Genomic DNA, 20,329 nt, shown 5'->3' with positions numbered 1-20,329 from the left:
CCCATCTTCCCTTAGTCGAGGCACGATGGTGCGGCATCTTCTAGCCTTGCTCAAAAGATTCTCAAGAGAATCTAAGGAGCTTAGAAATGATTTTCTACCATTTTAGGTACCCCCCCCCGCTTGTACTATTTTTTTTTCAAAGTATTGCACGATTTGTTTCATTCTCTTTTTCAAAGTAACTAAACTCCATGTTTTACATACAATGTCTTCAAGTGCCTGTTTTTGGAAAAATCTTATACATTATCAAAGTGTTTGCTTACTATAGGCCACTTCATCTTTGAATTCTTGGCTATTTGTAGAGTGCATGGTATACTGATTGGGAAGGACACAATTCCAGGTTCTGGGTTTTCAATTGGCTTCTTTATTCCTCCCTTTAGATACCTGATCTTGCTAGTTGTTATCGTTGGTTATTCCGTGGGTGTTTGGTGAAAGGATACTGAAGATATGAAACTTGATGCTATGTGGAGGAGAACAAAGCCATGAATGAAACTCAGGGGAGGGCTGCGTTGTTCAGCATCTGAGAGCAGATGCTCTTCTTAGGGAAACCATGAGGAAGGCACCGGTTAATGCTAACTCTATGGCACTTGCCCATGGTCCTCCCCATACAGGCAACTGAAGGCGTAAGAGAGCATAGAGACCCCCCAGGCATGTGACTGACAGTCACCGTTTATTAGTAGCAGCTGGCTTACCCTTCAGCCCACACATGATGCAATAACAGACCAGCCCAAGAACGGCTAGCATGACAAACAGTTCCTGTGCCTGGAAAGTCCCAAGGGACTTAAAATCATTTTAAAGGCTATCGAATAAGCTAAGGCCTGCTTCGTCTCCAACAGGACTTATTTCAGAGTCATAAGGAAAAATGAAAGTAATTCTGTGATACTGGCGCCTCATCTGAGAAAAGACAATTACAGACTCTGTTGTTAATGTACACGTGGATCTGAAATACGTTAAGTGGGAGAGTTTCGTAGTACACAATCTTTTAACTTGAAACTCTCTAAAAATTGGTTTAGATATGGCTACCAACGTTTAAAGAGTAAGTTTATTCTAAAATCAAAATGCCATAGTAAAGGAATGGTTGGTTTACTTCAATATACTGAAAAGAGTGGTTAAAAAATACTTTTTTAAAATGCACTTCTTTCCTTCTTTTGTCATTAAATGTATTAGTTCTTCTGGCAATTTATTTTACTCCTAGCTCCCTTCCCCAAGAAAATGAGCAACTTCATTGTGCCTGGAACTTTCCAATGGACAAGTACAAATTATATATATTCAGTGATTTAATGCAACAGTAGAACACTAATAGATCGTATCTGTATTTTATTGTATTTCAGGATTCAGCAATTAAATAATAAAAAGGCACTCCAGAAAATATGTGCACAGCTCATTTGTTTCAGATGATAATCCGTAATGCAATTAATTGCTGTAGGAAGATTGCTATTAATGATATGACTTGTAAAATTCACTTAAGCTTCTTTGCTGCCTTTGCTATGTACTTGGCAGTTGAACTTGGCAGTATTTGGCCTTTTCTCTTGTATCAAGTTCTGCTTAATGAAGAAAAGAGCATGTGAGGTGTGTGTGTGTGTGTGTGTGTGTGTGTGTGTGTGTGTGTAAATTGTGGGATACTAGCACATAATATTAAGTTGTTTAATAATGAAAAATAAAATGGAAAGGTCAGGAACAAAGGATCTGTATTTTATTTCTTTTCAGGGAGTCAGGGGCATAAGAAAGGGGCACGGACACCAAAGGCCCCCAAGCAGGGCGGAATGAACTGGGCAGACTTGCTTCCCCCTCCCCCGGCGCATCCTCCCCCACATAGCAACAGTGAAGAATACAGCCTGTCCGTAGATGAAAGGTAAGGGGGCAGCCGCTGTGAGACATGCAGCCTACGAGCGCGCAGTGCGCATGCGTCAGAGCGGACAAGCCAGGGTTCACGGTATTGCCAAAAGAGATTCCTCAGGTTCACAAGTATGAATGAAGGTTTAGGAAGCTTCCTTAATGTCTGAAAATTAGATACCTGTTTTAGGTATACATGCATTTTATTTGCTCCCATGTAGAAGCTCTCCCTAGAGCTGTCTCAAATATAAATTAAGTTTTAGGAAGCTTCTTTGACACATGTATTATATGCATACACATGTGCACAGATGCTTCTAGTTACATATGTGTACACATGTGTGCACATATTAAAATAATGGTATACACGTAAGCTCATATGCTTGGAACCATATATACATGATATTTCAAAAAAAATTCATATACTCATAGATCCACCAAAGCCAGTGTGAATATATATAATGTGATGTTAATCCCATAAGATTATATTGGAATGGAAGAATCCCAATCCAATAGTGATTTCATTGTATTTTTTTATGGGGGGGTTTAAGACAGGATTTCTCTGTATAGCCCTGTCTATCCTAGAACTCACTCTGTAGTCCAGGCTGGCCTCACACTCACAGAGATCCTCCTGCCTCTGCTTTCTGCGTGCTGGCATTAAAGGAGTGTGCCGGGCCACTGTACATTTTCTATCTTCAGTGTCTCTGGAAACACAAATAGTTTGCACCTAGTGTTTGTCTTATCTTCTGTGTTAAGTACAGCAGGCTGCACAGCAAAGAAGTGACCTGTAGGTTCACCTCCAGGTTTGTGAAAGTACACTCTGATGTTCATACAATGATGGTGTTCTCTTAGAATGGATTCCTCAGAACACATCCCTGTCATTAAGCAATGCCTAGCAGTGTTAGAATGTCCTTGTTCTTAGTACGCAGGCATCTGTACTTGGGGTTCTGACAGAATACGCTCTCAGCTGCAGCCACTAAGATTACCACCTGTGCACATGCACTGTGTTCCCTTTTAAAAGGACCCCACCCCCTCCCAGCCTCTCACACTTTCTCTCTCTCTCTCTCTCTCTCTCTCTCTCTCTCTCTCTCTCTCTCTCTGTTTCTCTCTCTCTTTCTGCCTTGCTGTCCTCTCTCCCATTGCTTCTATCCCTGGAGGCCAGCCTCCCCTCTCCCCACTCCCCTCTCCCCTTCTTATGATCCCTCTCCCTAATCAAAAGCCTCTCTGCTTGAACCCTGTTACATCATGTCTTTCTCTTGTGTGCTGCTTTTCTTAAATTGCAACACTTGCCACATGTTAAATTTTTGTGAAACAATTGTATCAATCTATACAACTCACAGTACATTGGAAAGCACCCTTAGATAATATTGCATTGTGCTACAGTTTATTTAGAAATTTAAATTTTGCAGAACTGATTTTCAAAGCACTTAATGAGTATAAATAAACCACGTGGTAAAATTTAGGAAGCAAGGATACTGTTTTCATTTTCCAGCATCTATCGCTAGACATGGTACACCAGACAAAATAAAAAGCAGCCTCACCATTGTCGGGCTTCAAAGGAGAACTCACCTAACAGAGAACAAACAGCCGGAAAGTGTAATCTACCTGAAAATATAGTATTTTCATTGGCTAGAATTAACAGAAATAAGGCTTGATTAAGTTATTCTCCACAAAAAAAAGAACTTAACAGTTTCAGCCCATAAATAAGGCCCGATCTTTCTCTTTTCTAATAGTACTTAAAACATATTTAATCCAAGCTGTGGTAGCACACGCCTCTAGTCCCAGCACTTGGGAGGCAGAGGCAGGTGGATCTCTGTGAGTTTGAGGCCAGTCTGGTGTACAAAGCAAGTTCCAGGACAGCCAGGACTGTTACACAGATAATCTCTGTCTTGAAAACAAAAACAAATGCATTTAAGTGAAGTTGTTATACAGAAAATGTTTAATAGCAATTCTCATTATCTATAACTGTTACGTGCTGATGCTCAATAACTGAGAGCCTTCACCCCAATGATTATCGTCAGTGCATACTCTTATTTTCCGCGTGTTTTGTTTAAAATACTTCTGTTAACATCTGCTCTTCCCTTATGGGATCCTCACAGCCAACAGCACTAGATCATTTCTGAGCATATTCACCTCTAAGGGACACGGGGCCCATCGCCACCTTCCTTCGTTAGTGGTACATCTCTATCTCCATTGCGTGTCACAACAGTCAGGAAAACCACCAATATTGCATAAAACTCAAAAGAAATGAAAGAAATTAAGGAAGAAGCTTGGAACTGTGAAAACTGTTTGGAGGGTGATTATTTAGGGTATAAACATGAACTCCTGAAAGCAGGTCTATATGCATATATATATATATACATATTATATATATATATATATGTGTGTGTGTGTGTGTGTGTGTGTGTGTGTGTGTTAACCTCAGCTGGAAACATTCACAGCAGGTGGCTTGATTTGGGCCTCTGTGCAGATGTGGGAATGACCATGAAAATGTCACCCAGACCGATTTTGTGGTTACATACAAATTTTACTGAGTCAGTAAATTAGCAGGCACGGAATGTGCAAGCTACAAAGATCCGGTCAGCTGCTGTTTATAAAAGTTTGTTGTCCAAGCTATTTTAATACTATAGTTACTGCTTAGCACACACATGCGCGCATGCACTCTCTCTCTCTCTCTCTCTCCCTCTCTCTCTCTCTCTCTCTCTCACACACACACACACACACAATCTCTCTCTCTCAACATGAAGTTTATATGAAGAAAGGAAAAACAAAAACAAACCCGTGGGGCGACACATTGATGCCCCAAAGGGCATGGTATTGAGTGGGAAGAATGAAGGCCTCCTGATCAAATGGCAACTGTTCTTAGCCTTGACACATGGGAAGGTTCTGAATAAAGAACAGGGGGTTATGGACACTGGGACCACACAGAGATCTGGACTCCTGGAGAGCTAACAGGAAGCACATGGAAGGGTGTGAGGAGACTGGGAAGGCCGATGTGAATCAGGTTGGCAGATACTCGAATATCTTGCCTTTGCCTTGGCATTTTAATCTTTTATTGTTTAAACAGTTAATGAATAGCTTATTGCTCTGGAGTAAATGAGTGATCTGTGAGCGGTGTACAGTTAGTTTTGCAAATTTGGAGCCACTTGAAGATACTGCAAAAAGGAGGGACCAGAAGCAGAGGGATGGGTTGAAAGGTTAACCCGTGGCAAGCACAGGCGAAGACCTCGACTCCGAGGTTCTTACAGAGAGCATAGGGGAGAGCTGGGGGATTGTCTGATGCAGAAGAGAGGAAATATGAAGAGCACTCTATAAGACATCTAAGACAAGAGAACAAATTACTTTGCTTCTTGAGAACAAAGATAACAGACAAGAGGGACAAAGAAAAACTCTTTAGAATTAGAAAAGTAAAAGAATACACAGCACAACCACAGTATTTGGACATCAGCTCTTCTGATGGAAGCCAAACACCTGGTGGAATATTAGAAAAGAGAGGGCTAACAAAAGGAGCTCTCATCGGGCACGCCTGTAATCCCCACGGCCAGATTGTTAGACTGAGGCTAGGCTAGATTGTAAAGCAAGGCCTGCTGTCTCTCTGAAATAGAAGAAATATAATAAAGGGAGAGAGAGTAAGAAAAAGAAGTATACAGTTTATACAGTATTATCTGCCTCTGCCATTTGAAATGAATGAACATGTCCTGGGCGAGAGGATGAAGACAGCTTGCTTTCCCTGTCTGCATCCTGATGCCCCTTGCAGCTCCATCTTGGAGGAAAAGGCATTTGATTGCTCAAGGCCATCATGTTTGACATTCAGAATCCTAATTACAAAGCAAGCACTCTGGTACTCAGCTAAAGAATCAAAACTTCCTCATTGTAGTGTCAGAGGAAACATGGGTGGCACTGCACTAAATAACTTTGGAAGGATTCCTCCCAGTTCCTATACCATGCTGCTGTATGTTCTGATAACTTCTAACAATAAACTGGTTCTCCCCATTATTCTTTAATTAGAGCCAGACCTACAGATCTGAAAGCCATTTAGTGTCAGCATTCTCTAATACAAATAGCTTACCGCACGTTTTTATAATCTGCTGTAGCTATGACCAAGAAATGCCGTGTCCTGTGCCGCCCGCAAGGATGTATTTGCAACAGGATGAGCTAGAGGAAGAGGAGGATGAAAGAGGCCCCACACCCCCTGTGCGGGGAGCTGCTTCTTCCCCGGCTGCTGTGTCCTATAGTCATCAGTCCACAGCCACTCTCACCCCTTCGCCCCAGGAGGAACTCCAGCCCATGCTACAGGATTGTCCCGAGGACATTGGCCACATGGCCCACCAACCAGACCGGAGGTATGTTCTCACTAGCTGCCTTGCCGGCCAATCAGAACTTCTACTCCTCAGAGAGAGTTGTTGGATGTTGTGCCATGAAATGATTTTTGAGTCTCATGAGCATTTTCTTGGGCTTCAGACCGCACAGTTGGTGTGGGCACACCAAGTAACACTGTTGACTGTTGTGTTAGCTGAATTGGCCCTGGTGAACTAGTAACCAGAAGATCATACACCTGTGTTTGTGATAATTATGTTTGTGAGCACCTGTCTCATTGTGAATCCTGTGTTCTTGATGGTGAGTGGTTCATGCTGTAGTTTTTCCTACGTATGCATCAGATGTCTTTTTGGTTTGCAAGAAAAAGAATTTTCTCCTGATGTTTTAAGTCCAGCAAAATCTATCATTTTTAAAGGGTTGATATGTTGATTTTATGTTGACTTCAGATAACTTTATTTTGGCTTAAATATCGGGCTGAAATATTTCTGCACAGGCTACCAGCAGGACATTTGTGTGTAAGTGTGCACACCAATGTGTATGCTTCGGCATTTTTTAAAAATCTATTGAGCATTACCAACAATCCATTTTATTACATACAATGAATATGCATGCCATTTCTACCACATAAAAACTATTACTAAGTCTTGTTAGTTTTGCTCATTGTTGATGATTGTATTTGTACTATTTTATTGCCCTTGGCACATTATGTTATGTATCTGTTGCTTTCCTGAATCCTAATATCCCTTGAAAATGAACACATTATTGCCTCAGAAGATTTTCCTTCAATATTCTTGAATAAAACAAATTTGAGGATACGCTGCTTGAATTTAACCCTGTAGATTAAAACACAATTTGCAGTGCTTATGAAGTATCTTAATAACTTACTGCTAAATGGAAGTGGCATGCTCTTGCTAAAAAAGGAGATTTTCAAGCCTTCTTATGAATGATGGAGGTCTCTCTGTGTGTAGAACTGGCTTGCCGTATGTTTAAATTAATAGTATCAATCCTTGCAACTTTATGAAGATTGAGAGCAAATAAGGCATTTCTTTTCCCTATTAAGGCCCAGAGCATCTCCGCTATTCCTATTAAAAGCAAATGAGGCGCTAATAGGCACCATTAAGCTCTGAGATACCTCAGCATTCTCTCATTCTCTAAAATTACCTAGGTTTCCCCTTGCCTGCTCCACCCTTCTGGCTTGCCTGTGGAACCACTGTCTTCCAGATTATTCTACAGCCTTTTCTTTCTTTTGTTGATGGCACTGATTTGTTCGTTTACTCAGTTACTTGCTTCTGTTTTGCTCTGTTGAGACAGGGTCTCTGTGTATGGCCCAGGCTGGCCTTGAACTTGTGCTGATTCTCCAGACCTCCCTGTACAGGATTACAGGTGTAGGCCCCTTCACCCGTTCTCACTACCCTATCCTTTTGTCTTCCCTACATAATCCTTCCCACATTGCTCTGAAACAAGAGCTCTGTTTCCTCTTCCTTATCTCCCAGTCCTCTTCCAGTCCCGGACTTCACTGTTAACTCCTTCAAGAGAAGTTTCTTCTCTTGAGCCCTCTCTTCCCATTCCATGGTGTCATTCATGTGGTTTAACGTCCCCCTCCTGGGTTGCCATTCACACTTTAGTCCTCTGCATCCGGGTTTTCTCATCTCTCTCAAGCGTCCTGCAGTGACAGCATCTTGTGAGTTGTTCTGGGGATCAAGTGAGTGGGGAATCACTATAAGTGTCTGGGACAGGCAGTTTTCAACAAATGGCGTCTTCACCCTATGAACTGAATCACCCCCTACTTACATTCTGATAGCTGTCAAATTTATTTAGCCATCCCAGACTTTCTTCCCAGGTGTTACAATGTTTTCACTTGCTTCTGTAGTACTTAGTGGCTGTCTGATGTAGAAGGATCACCCATATTATTCCAGCCAACATATGAGAAAAGTAATATCCAAGGTCATATACAAAATTAAAACAAAACCCTCTGTCCGTGTGATATCAGTGATCCTCCCATTTATCCTCTGTTGCTTTGGTACCATTCTATAATTTTTTACCAGTTTCCTTGAATGCTAACTCCAAAATAGCTCTTGACATTTTTCTTTGGTTCCCGTTTTTACCGGAAGGCTTCAGGTCAGTTCCAAACAAAACCAAAACAAGCAAAAATAAAAAAAAAATCCCAACACCTTTGAAATGATCTCCGATTTTCATCTTTTCCATCTCCCCCAACTCCCCCTTTACCCTTCTGGATGCTTCTCCCATTGAGGCAGCCATTACAACTTAACACAGTGTCCTTGGCCATTAGGTCTGTCTGCCTGTGCTCACCTTTTCCTCAGTCCCCAAACACACATTTTTCTGCTTTGTCTGTTTGAGATTCCCTGGATTTATCTTAAGGTCACAGCACAGGTCTTGTACCTCCTGTTATTTTTTGACCTGGCGAGTATGTCTCCTCCTTGCAAGTCTGGCTGCTCCCTCTCCAAAGCTGTCCTTGGTTGCCTGGGAAAAATTGTCACTTGTTTTCCTTTAGTCTTTGAGATTATAATATAATTGCATAATTTCTCCTTCACTTCCTCCCTTGAAATCCTCACGTATGTTCCTTCTTTTTTTTTTTTTTTGCAGATTCGTGGCTTTCCATTAATTGTTGTTACATGGATATGTACACACACACACATACACACACACACACACACTCACTCCTGAATACATAAATACATACCCTGCTCAGTCTCTATGTTGTTACTTGTATGTATGTTTTCAGAGCTGACCGTTTGGTATTGGCTGTCCAGTGGTGTGTTCTCTCCCAGGGAAGACCATTTCTTGTGCTCTCTCCTTAACTTCCTGTATTTCTTTATGTAGGGTGGAGGCCTCCTCAGCTTTCCCAGTCCCTGTTAGAATGTCTATTGGTGTCTTCCTTGTTCTGCTCCTGTTCAGACAGTCTTGTTGGTGTGACACGGGTGCAGCTTTGAGCATCCCTAGAAACACAGTCTCACTGGACACTCTTTTATCCTTTGACTCCTGCAGTCTTCCCACCTCTTCTGCTATGGTCCCTGAACCTTATGTGAGGGAGGGAGCAGCGTTCTTCACATCTGTGTCGCCATGCTAAGCGGATTACCTGTTTCTTTGGCTTTTGTTTCCGTTCCTCTATTTGAATTAAAAAAGCTATTTAAGAAAAGAACACCCGGGTCTTTGAATTTCTCAGGGCTTTTTCTGCTATTTCATGAAGAGAAGTTTGATAGTTGGGAAATACCCAAACTTACAATCAATTTTATTATGCTCAATGACTTGAGAGCGATTATACTCAGTCCATGGTGGTATATAAACTTGATTTCCAGGAGCATCGCTACGCTAGGCATTGATGATAAAGTCAATGAAAACACACTTTAAAAATTTAAGAGTGCTTATTGCTTTTTGTAATAAACATTCTGGATGCTTATTATAGATGTTTTCAAAATAAAGGTCCCATTTTCGGCAATATAGAAAATATAAAAGTAATCAGCAACCATGTCAACAAGTTCAGTGGGGAGGTTGGAGAAAGGAAAGGGAAGAGGAAATGATGTAATTGTTTTATAATCTCAGAAGATAAAATAAATGAGGTAGTTACACAAAAGAAGAGCCCCGGAAGTCCTTACCTTTGCATATTTTCCCATTGCTTTCCAAGTGCCATCTGCTAGCATCCTTTTAGAAGCTGCTGTTTCCATTGCAGTATGTTGTCTACCTTGATCACCATTAACAGAGATATTTGTGCTAAATGCATCTTATAATTTATTTAGCCTGTCCCCTAATGTTGGTGCTTACATTGCGTCTGCCGTTTCGGTAAGTGCACCATGTTGGAGTCTCCTCTGTAGTTAAATCCTGAGCGCCTCTTCTTTTCCCTTTGCCTACTCAAATGTATGTCTGTTGGTTGCACAGATGTGTTCTTCTTTGCCTATTCGATTGTATGTTGGTTGCACAGATGTGTTCTGCTTTGCCTATTCGATTGTATGTTGGTCGCACAGATGTGTTCTGCCTTGCCTCTGCTTGCTAGCTCATCGCTGTTGCACTCATTAGAGATAGTTATTTTCTCTGTAGAGCTCACTTTATGTCCACGTGTACCCATATATCCGAGAACTTGTTTTGCTGAAAGTTTTTACTCGCTCAGTATCACTCTGGCATGTTACGACAAGTGGCACGCAAGACTCCAGTCCTAATGTACTCTCTGTCTTCTGCCAGCCATTCTCCCTTGACCCCACTGTCGTCGTCATGTCCTACTAAATGGTATTTATGCATGTAGTCTCTGCTTGTGCAGTCAGAACCCTGCTACAGACTCTGCTGAGGCACTTACCTGCTGTTCAGACTACTTCAAGTCCTTCAGTGGCTTCCTATCGCCCTTTAAATAGAGACAGAATTCCCCAGGAGCACAGCCAGTCACCATTCCGTTTCTTTCACTTCTGGAATGAACTCTATTCTTGCTCACCCCAAGATCTTTGCATGTTCTAAGCCATCCTCCTAGAACACCATTATGTCTCCCGTTTTTATCCAACTGTGAAACCCTCTTTCCAGTTAGCAACACGGATATAGACACTTTTGGATCCTGTTCCATCTCAGTCATGGGACCTCAATAATGTTGCACTGTCTCTGGACATGTGTTCTATTATTTGTGGCTTCCATGCCTGATTGACCTACCAAGTCTGTTTTATTCACCAGAATTCATGATATATAATGCTCATTCTTCTATTGATGTCTAACAAGTTTTTCTAAAGTTTGGTCACCTGGCATGAGCATTTTATAGTGTCCAAAGTCAGGAATTCTGAGAATATTCCCATGGAACATCCAGTTCAGTTCTTGGGACTGGAAACTCTCCTGCCAAGTGACTTGCTTCTCATCTTGTACCCATGATGTCTCAGGGCTCTGTGGCTCCTCTCTGGTGTCACTTACTCTTAGTTCCTAGGTTCTCACCACACAGACTAGGCTTCTCATAATGTAAAGTCTCAGAAAACCAGTGCTTCTCAGGTGGTAACTGGCTTCAAGTCAAGACAAGAAAGTTGTCTAGCCAAGTAAGGATCACTTGCAGAACTGGGGTGTATCCTTAACCTCTGCTACATTGTACTGTTCAAAGAACTCAGGTGGCCTATCCACATAAAAGGTTAAAGTATTTTTCTTGATGGGAGAGTAACCAACTCTCATTTTAGAAGATCATTTGGAGTAGGAAGTATTGTTATGGACATACCAAACAATACAGTCAAAAATATGTACACATATTTAACTTATATTTGTTATATATGATTTAAAACCATTATGTGTCCAAAAGGTATTCCCTCTAATTGTTTTCATTGGTAATGTTCTCATTGATTTAAATAGCTAGGGTATTTATCATATGTTAACATACATATATATTCATTGATTTTATGACTATCAACTAAGGGCATATATAAATACTATGATATATATTAAGAAAAGTATAGAAGTCAAAGCATTATAATATTATGGCATTTATTAAGAATGTAAAGGCTGACATTGTTGGGCTGAGGAGCTATTCTTAGTTGGTAGAATTCTTACCTTGCAAACATGAGGACCAAAGTTTCATTTGCAGAATCTATGTAAAAGTAAATGGATTCCTCCTGTTACCCTGTTCCTGTAGAGGAAGGGACAAGCTGATTCCTGGCCGACCTGTGTAGTCCATTTTGATAAATTCAAGACCAGACTAGTGAGAGACTCAAAAACCAAGGTTGACAAAGCTTGAGAAGCAATATCCAAGGTTGTTATCTGGCTCCATACATGTGTACCTGCACACATGCACACTCAAACACACACAGACAGACACACACACACAGAGACTTGAATTATAAATATTGCAATTTCCAACATATTCTATTTATGTCTAATTCAGTAAAGTAGTTGATTAATATAGGAGGAATCTCCATTTTTTTTAGTCAGCTGCCACAAAAATTATGTGTCTAAACTTTGTTCACATCTGTTGCTTTGAAAGGTGTCAGCTGATGTTGCTTTGCTACAGTTAATATTTAACACAAATGTCCTGAACAATGAACAACATTCTTATGTGGGCTGGGAAATTTGCTTGTATTTTAGTATTATTTAGTAGTATTTAGTATTATTTGGAGGAAAAAGAATTCATATGACAAAGCAGAATTAATTTCTTTTTTACAAATAGTCAGGAGATAGTTAATTACACAGAATACTTATGCTATGCTACTGTTTGGAAAAAAAATCACTAAGGTTCCCTTCTGTCTCTTGCTTGGCAAGCGTCGTTCAATGAACTGTAGATACACCTGCTTTCATAAATTAATGGAATCACTCCCCTTCCTCTTGAATATACTTATGGAAGCATCATTTTTGCGGCAGCCTAGAGTGCTGTGACTTGCCGACATAGACTTTTACATTATTTCATGAGCCATTGAAACCCCTAAGGGGAAGAATCTAGAGGGTTAGGTTCATTTGCTACAAGCCCCATGTGAATGCAGCATCCTGAAATAGCTTTTTGTTTTCCAATAGAATATATTACATATTTCAAACTGTACATGTTTATCACACATTCCCTGGGCTGGTCTTATTTACAGATGGTTTGAATAAATTTTTCTGCCTTTTCTCAGAATTTGCCTGGTTTGTAGTTAGAAAACCAGCCCCTGTTTAACAGGAAGGTATTTTTACTCTCCAGAATGTAAATTCTCCAAGTATAACAATATTGGCATCCTTTCACACTGGAGTTAGCGGTTCCATAGCAATTTATGGATGGTCAAAATAGCCCCCTCTGTGCTTAAAACCCTAACATGTCCTTAAAAAGAAGCAAAAGTTGCCTGCTCTTGTGGGTATGCATGCTGACAAAGACTGTAAATTAATTTTTAAGTACACAATTTTATTACACTCCAAATTAAACAATGGTTTTCTTTCTATGTGTATAACACATTCCACATTGAAGCAATTATCCATTTTAATCTTTTAAGTAACTTCAGCTTTGGTGCATTTTTCATATTTCTTCTAGTGCCACCCACACAGATAAATTAAACCCACCCAGAAATGAAAACTAATCCACTATATTGTAGGACTGTGTATGTGTGATATGTATGTATACATGTTTGTATATACATGAAGATATACAAATAGATTAAAATGAACTTACTCTATGAAGTATTATGTTGTTATATGCATATAATTCTTTTATATAGTGCATTACTTTTCATTTCTGATTTTTTTACACATCCAAATTCATAAAATGTCTCTCCTTGGCTTATATAAAAAATGGGAGGGTTGTCACTACCATTCCTAGAATGAAAGTGGTAGCCTTGAAAATACGATTGGGTTTCAGTTCTGAACTTACATACAGAACTATAAGAACTTCGCAGCCTTTGAATATCGGTATACTTTTGTGTAAATCGATCACTTAAAAAGCAAACCAGCAAGTTATAAGAATTAATTAACATTGTAAAATATGGCTAGCCAGTGTCTCAATGAGTTGGCTGTGGTGTTTCAAAAGTCATCTCTTTTATGGTTTTCAATTTTAAGTAATAAAATAAGTTTATTGAAGTGTCTCCGTTTATTGGGATCCAAAGCAGAAAAATAGCTTACTTCAAAGAACTGCCAGACCATGCTGTAAATGGTGTGGCGTTGGACTTACTTTTCTCTCTTTCGAGAAGCCTGCCACAGCAGAACCTGGCTGATTGTGACCACGGGTAGATTTTGACCACCTGCAGAGCAGTGCTGTCTGCCTGCTTTTCATTTCCGACCCAGCTCTGTTCATTTAAAAACCTTGATCGTGCATTCCCAGACACCCTTTGTAGAGGGGCCATGGTGGCACGGAGTGGTGGCACATCTCTGCCGTTGCCTCTTCCAGTCCTGAGGGAAAGAAGAGAGAACACCAGCAGGAAATGCAAGCTACGTCTCCTGAGGGGACAGCACTGGACGCTCTCCCAACCCGCCTCACTCAAGAGTATTGTCATGATGGAGAGGGGGACACAGTGCTACTAACCCACCTCAGTAATGAGGACTTTGCTCCGAGGCAGCATCTCTAGACAGCAGAGTCTATCCAGTCTCGCAACATCTTTGCGTGGATTAGCGCTCACGTGTCGTCTGACCGAGCTGCCCACGTTGTAGGGTTCCAGGTGATGTGCCAGACCCAATGACAGCCTCCTCCTAGCAGCCGTGCTCGTCTGGTGTGCATCAGTAGGCCATTCTTCTGAGGGCGGCAGAATTTGATGAGCTGCTATCCTGCTACTCCTCCTGACTTCATTGCATTCTCTCTCCTACCTGGAGAGGAGACACTAAACGCGACTACCGGTGTCTTCCTTTTTTGTGGGCATGCTCCATTCCTTTGCCCTACTTCAGTAGGAACGCTTTCCGTCAGTGTCCAAATGACCTCCACCATCCCAGCCATCGCGTACTCACTGTGGATTGTGGAAAGGTTTACTTTTAAGGGGAGTTCTTGTGGAGAAATGGCTGGGGCCATTATTTATAACTCCCAGTGTGGTATTCATAGTGTTTTCTTCTCGTTTTGAGCCATAACAAATTCTGTGACAACAGAATAAATGACATTAACCTTATTGAACAGTCAAGTGGATAGATGCTCACAAGCCAGCCCAGCTGAACACCACTGTTGAAGGGTAAAAATGCAGTTAAGCAGGAACAGATAAGTAATACGACGCTAAAAAGCAGTAGAGTTTAAAAAGAGTTCATAACCTTTAGTGGAACTCGTAAGTGATTAAATCAGAGAAAATTGTTCTTGGATCTCATAGCTTTTCTTAATAGAATAAAGTCTAAAAGCAATTATGGCATATTGCTGAATATGTATTTTTTAATCATACAAAATTTTGCTGAATGTTGTCAAGATGAATGACTCCATTTGCTCTGAATAGTAGGAGCAGCAATGAAGAAAAGAGAAGAAAAATGTGTGTCGAGCAAGCTGTTTCAAGATGAGTGTCTATGGCTTTTAATAAGCAACTGAGAATATTAGAAAGTCTTTAGCACAAATACAACATGTCCCCAAATATGAACTACCCAGGCTCCTCCTTTTCTTAAGTGAACAGAATTAAATGAGAACTTGGAGAACTGAATTTTATTTTGACTTGAATAAAAATAATAGACTGGGTGTGAGAGTTGTAATTGTCAAAGGACAGAAATTAGAGTCACCTGGAACACGTAGTCACCGTAAGTTCCGGGTTAATTTTCCGAGTTTGTGTCTTTAAGCAGTGAGCTGAGCTGTTCCTCTCTCTTCATCTTCCTGCAGGCGGCAGCCGGTGAGTCCCCCTCCGCCACCACGGCCCATTTCCCCACCTCATACCTACGGCTACATCTCGGGACCCCTGGTCTCAGATATGGATACAGATGCCCCAGAAGAGGAGGAAGACGAAGCTGACATGGAAGTTGCCAAAATGCAAACTAGAAGGCTTTTGTTACGCGGGCTTGAGCAGACCCCAGCATCCAGCGTCGGGGACCTTGAGAGCTCTGTCACCGGGTCCATGATCAATGGCTGGGGCTCGGCCTCTGAAGAGGACAACATTTCGAGTGGGCGCTCCAGCGTCAGCTCGTCTGATGGCTCCTTTTTCACTGACGCCGATTTTGCCCAGGCGGTGGCCGCAGCTGCCGAGTATGCTGGCCTGAAAGTGGCCAGACGCCAAATGCAGGATGCTGCTGGTGAGTCCTACACACCCCTCACCAAGAGATGTGCGCGTCTGTCACGAGAAGTGTCCCCACCGTGTGTCCTGGGTGGGGGGAAAAATCCTCCGGTTTTTGTTTCTTGTTTTGCTTTTAAAGGCAGGGTTTCTCTGTGTAGCAGTCCTGGCTGTCCTGGAACTCAGCTTGTAGACCAGGCTGGCTTCCAACTCACAGAGATGCGCCTGCCTCTGCCTCCTGGGTGCTGGGATAAAAGGCGTGCACCACCACGGCCTGCCACTTTCTTGTTTCTTGCTGCCTACAGAAAGCAAAGATGAAAAATATGACTTGGTTCGATTATTTCCTAGTTGTTAAGACTTTTTAAATTATTTATTAACTTTTCTTTCATAAACTCAGTACAAGCTGAGAAACTGACTATGCTGTCATTTATGATAATCATAGAAATGTATACATACATGTTTACATATATTTCTGCATATATACGCATACACTGTAGGCAACTGATAAAATTTCTCTGAGATTTAAATATATTCACTAAAATGAACTTTGTGCTTCTCTATGCATATTATAAATCCATGCATAAAGCCACTAAAAAGAAGTTTATTTTGATAGATAATTCTATTTAATTAGCACTTCTGTAAGAGAAATAAGAAAATAGCCAGTTGGAACACACAAACCTTTGGGAAATGGCTCCTTAATCCCTTACATTAACTGCCTTTGTATCACGTGATCACGCTTCTGCTGGAAACCCCTTCAGGGAAAAGCGTTATTTATACTTGACTCCTGGGGTGAGATGGGTGCTGCCCTTCCCAGGAGAAGGTCAGAACAGGCCGACTCAGTTCCTGGAAGGAACTTGTTTTGGTGCCTGCTCAGACTGAAGGAGATTCGAGGTTGAGAATCCCGCTAGGACCAGCATCGGCTCTAACCTCCAAAGACTTGGTTCTTATGACCCATATCTGCCAGCCAGGCCCTATTTATAAAGGTTCCATGGTCCCCAGTGCAGAAGTAGCAGCCAGGGAACCTGCACTCGATAATGAAGTCTGGGGAAGGACACCATCACACCTCTTTATGCCTCTTATCAAATAAACTGGGAAGATGCTTGTAATATGCGTACATCTTAGCGCATAAATGTTTCATATTTTTAATCTAAGAGTTGAAAGAGCAAGTTAGTATAAATGCATATTACTTTTTTCCCTTTTGATTGCTATAGCCTAGTATAATGAATGTACGTATTTTTAGATCGTTTTTATTTAATTCTTCCTCTCAGCTCTTACTTAGAGAGGAAACAGCATAAGAAAGAAAATAATTAGAATTTCAACAAATACCATATGGTCTTTGTGTAGAATGAATATATATGTGTGTGTTGGTGTGCATGTGTGTGTGTGTGTATGTGTGTGTGTGTGTGTGTTTCTGGTAGCCAAGAAAATACAAATAGTTGTGAAAAGCAATATAGTCAAGAGGAAATGAACATATTTCCGGAAAAGAAAAGATCCTTACAAGTCAATACCTGCTGTCTGTCTTTTAATTTTCATAGTTTAATAACTCACATTACTAGCTTCCCTTGATTCCTTGAGCTATTGCACTGGTCATTACTTTTAATCAGGGTATTCATAGATATTTCACTTAAAGCACAAGGCCATGTCAATACATTATTCATTGTGTGGAAAAAGATGTCTAATATTTATCAGCACATTATCACAGAATATGTATTTACTTCAGGTTTGTGTTTTATAAAATTCAACAACATATTCTCTTTTCCAGTATGCAAACCTAATTAACTTTATTAATAAATAATATCTATTTAGATATGCATATATATGCTTTACCTTAGGTTTTAATCTTCTGTAAAAAGAAAAATATAAGTGCATGAAATTAAGCATCTCACATCACTATCTTCAGATTGCATTAATGGCACGTTTCAGCTCATTAAGTCAACAAAACATGGAATAACATTGAAAATTCATCTGTAAAGACCTTATGCCTCAGGGTCTTTGAGCAGTAGATGGCCTTATACAATAGAATGAATAATGGTTTCCATCTCATCTCTAATTCTCTGTTTTCATGGCTATGTAACTTTAATTGTAATCGTCTCCATCATAGCTAAAGAGAGTTGGGTTTAATATTTTATTGTGTTGTAATTTAGTGGCACTTCTGGTTTCATTTGGCTCATAATTATAATGAACTAAACATGCACTGGCCTCTGCCCATTACAATATTCTTTGCAAGAAATGGTGGTGCTTATCATGTGACTTGAAGTTAATATGAATGGATAACCCAATCCCATTGCTTCTCACTTGGCTGCATTAATGTCCATTATTTAATGTGCCTCAGCACTTTTAAATGTGTTGATTTCAATGGATGTGGCCTCTTCTTATTTACAGCCAGAGGACATGTCTGATTTCCAAATCTGTCTCAGGTTTCTTTGGATTCAGTAGAAAGCAGTGGATTTGTAGACGAAATTTCTAGAAGTCAAAATACTGTGGGTCAGCATAGCACCGAAAGCCTTCCATTGCCATTTTAGATGAAACACATTGGACCTGTTACAGTGTATCGTCTTGATAAGGGCCAGGGAAATTGATGTCACTGAAATGATTCATGTCTGCTTTGTAAATTAAGTTCCCAGTATCACCTGGCAATGTTGTCTCTCCAAACATCATCATGATCCACATACTGGAGTCTTGGAGAGGTCACTGAATAGTGAGAATTGACAAATCTCTTGAAGCACAAAAAAATACAGAGGTGCATTTGAGTAGGACTGCGTACGTAAGCTACGTCAATTTCACAGCACTTCCTTACAAAGCAGATACCCAAGAAATGTCATTAAGTTATTGGGGTTCAAAGAATGCCATAAACTGATTCAACTGAAATAAGGATATAACTAACCCAGTGCATTTTTACAACCTGAATCTGCTAAGAAATCTGATTGTTCCTCTTCTAAAAGCAACAGTCATTGAATATGTGGTACAAGGAAACAATACCACTCTTGTTTTAAGAACATTTTAGTGATGATAATTGCAGTGGTTTCCTGATGTAAAGATGTTTAGGAACTTCAGCAAAATAAAAGTCCTATGGTTTTTACAAAAAGAAGACTAGCATCCTTTCAGGGTGTTTTCTTCAGTTAGCATACGGGGCGGGGGGGGGGGTCATTATTAGGTGGGTGTTAAGTATGTTTTAAAATTAGGAACCATTTCTAGCTTGAGTGTTTTGCTCTGGCTTGTTTCTATGACATTAGAATTCACTGATGAACCTGCCTCTGGCTTCCCTCCTCAGGCCGCCGCCATTTCCACGCCTCTCAGTGCCCTAGACCCACGAGCCCTGTGTCTACAGACAGCAACATGAGTGCCGTTGTCATCCAGAAAACCAGACCCACCAAGAAACAGAAACACCAGCCAGGACATCTGCGCAGAGAAGCCTACACAGATGGTAGGTTCATTGAAATGGATGGAAACATCACGAAGACTCCCCATTCTGCTTCCCTATGCCTCGTGAATGTGTTCACTGACATTAGGAATCGCACTAACAGTCATTTAAGAGTAGCCTTCTATTACAGAAGTGAAACCCTTCCATGTCTCGTCAACCATCTTTAGCCTGTGAACTTTTCTAAACATCTGTTTTTAAAGTTTATTTTATAGTTTCACACAATGGCCATAACTCTAGTTGATGTCAGAACTTAGGATTAACCTTTGCCATGTCCACTGATCAAAACCTGTAGAATATTTCCCTTTTCTTCATTCTATCTTTTAAAACTAATTTTTCACTTAAACAAAGGGCTTTTTTGTTATTGTTGTTTTGGCCACCGTGGTGGTTTTACAGTTAGTCTGTGCACGGAAAGGCACTTCCAACCCTCTTCTTCATGCCTTCACATGCAATGTGGACTCTCACCAAAGAGGGACACTTGTATTCTCAAGGGGGCAGAGGAGGAGAATACAAACATTGTGATGTTGTCTAGCGAAAGCCTTTAATGAAAGTGCCTCAGGTGGCCCAGCATTTATTAAACCACCGCCACCTTCTCATTTTATAAAACAGCCCCTCTGGCTTTATTGGAAATTCATGTAAGGTAATTTTCCCAGACTCACTCCTCTTGACATGTTTTCTGAATTTGCTAAAGGGGCAAGGGAAGAAGGGTGTCACATGCCATCTCCCCCACCCCCTGAGTGTCTGCACCCACAATCTGATTAGGATTTTCCTGACCAGTCAGCAATTTTTCATAGAGTCCATCATTTAATATTTTAGATCCTTATCCAAGGTTTTGGGGAGGGTATTTTTTGAAGGCCCTTTTTTTCCCTGTGAGTCTTGCCACTTGACAGAAAAATGTAATGCAAAGCTCACAGCCTGATGAGCTCAAGTAATTTTGCCATGAGTGGTGTCCATGCTATTATCTGGAGTTTATTCTGAGTATTTTCTCTCACTAGCATTCATCTGATATTAAACTGCATTAAATACTGGCATGACACAGCGCACCTGGGCCTCCTGGCTTCTGCCCAGGACTCTTTTGTCAGGGAAACTGAGCTGTCAGAATATTATCTGATTTTGAAGGGTTATTGCAGTGGCTCTGCGCATGTTTGCCTCTGTGAAGGGACAAACACGAGGTGTAAATCCT

General features: G+C 40.8%; 1 protein-coding gene across 10 annotated transcripts in view; it reads left to right on the top strand.

Moving 5' to 3' along the window:
• Robo1 (roundabout guidance receptor 1) overlaps positions 1-20,329 on the top strand; it is a 919,114-nt gene that overhangs the window by 881,610 nt on the left and 17,175 nt on the right. For all 10 annotated transcript variants that reach the window (XM_040750585.1, XM_040750592.1, XM_040750586.1 and 7 more), the window contains 4 exons: positions 1,705-1,849; positions 5,922-6,170; positions 15,344-15,750; positions 19,000-19,152. In XM_040750585.1, the coding sequence (XP_040606519.1) occupies positions 1,705-1,849; positions 5,922-6,170; positions 15,344-15,750; positions 19,000-19,152 (954 nt within the window). The remainder of the gene's footprint in view (positions 1-1,704; positions 1,850-5,921; positions 6,171-15,343; positions 15,751-18,999; positions 19,153-20,329) is intronic.

This window comes from Mesocricetus auratus, unplaced genomic scaffold (assembly GCF_017639785.1).
Source record: "Mesocricetus auratus isolate SY011 unplaced genomic scaffold, BCM_Maur_2.0 Super-Scaffold_100008, whole genome shotgun sequence".
Taxonomy (NCBI): Eukaryota; Metazoa; Chordata; class Mammalia; order Rodentia; family Cricetidae; genus Mesocricetus; species Mesocricetus auratus.
The sequence above is the reverse complement of the archived record's forward strand: the minus strand, read 5'-3'. Positions and strand labels throughout refer to the sequence as shown.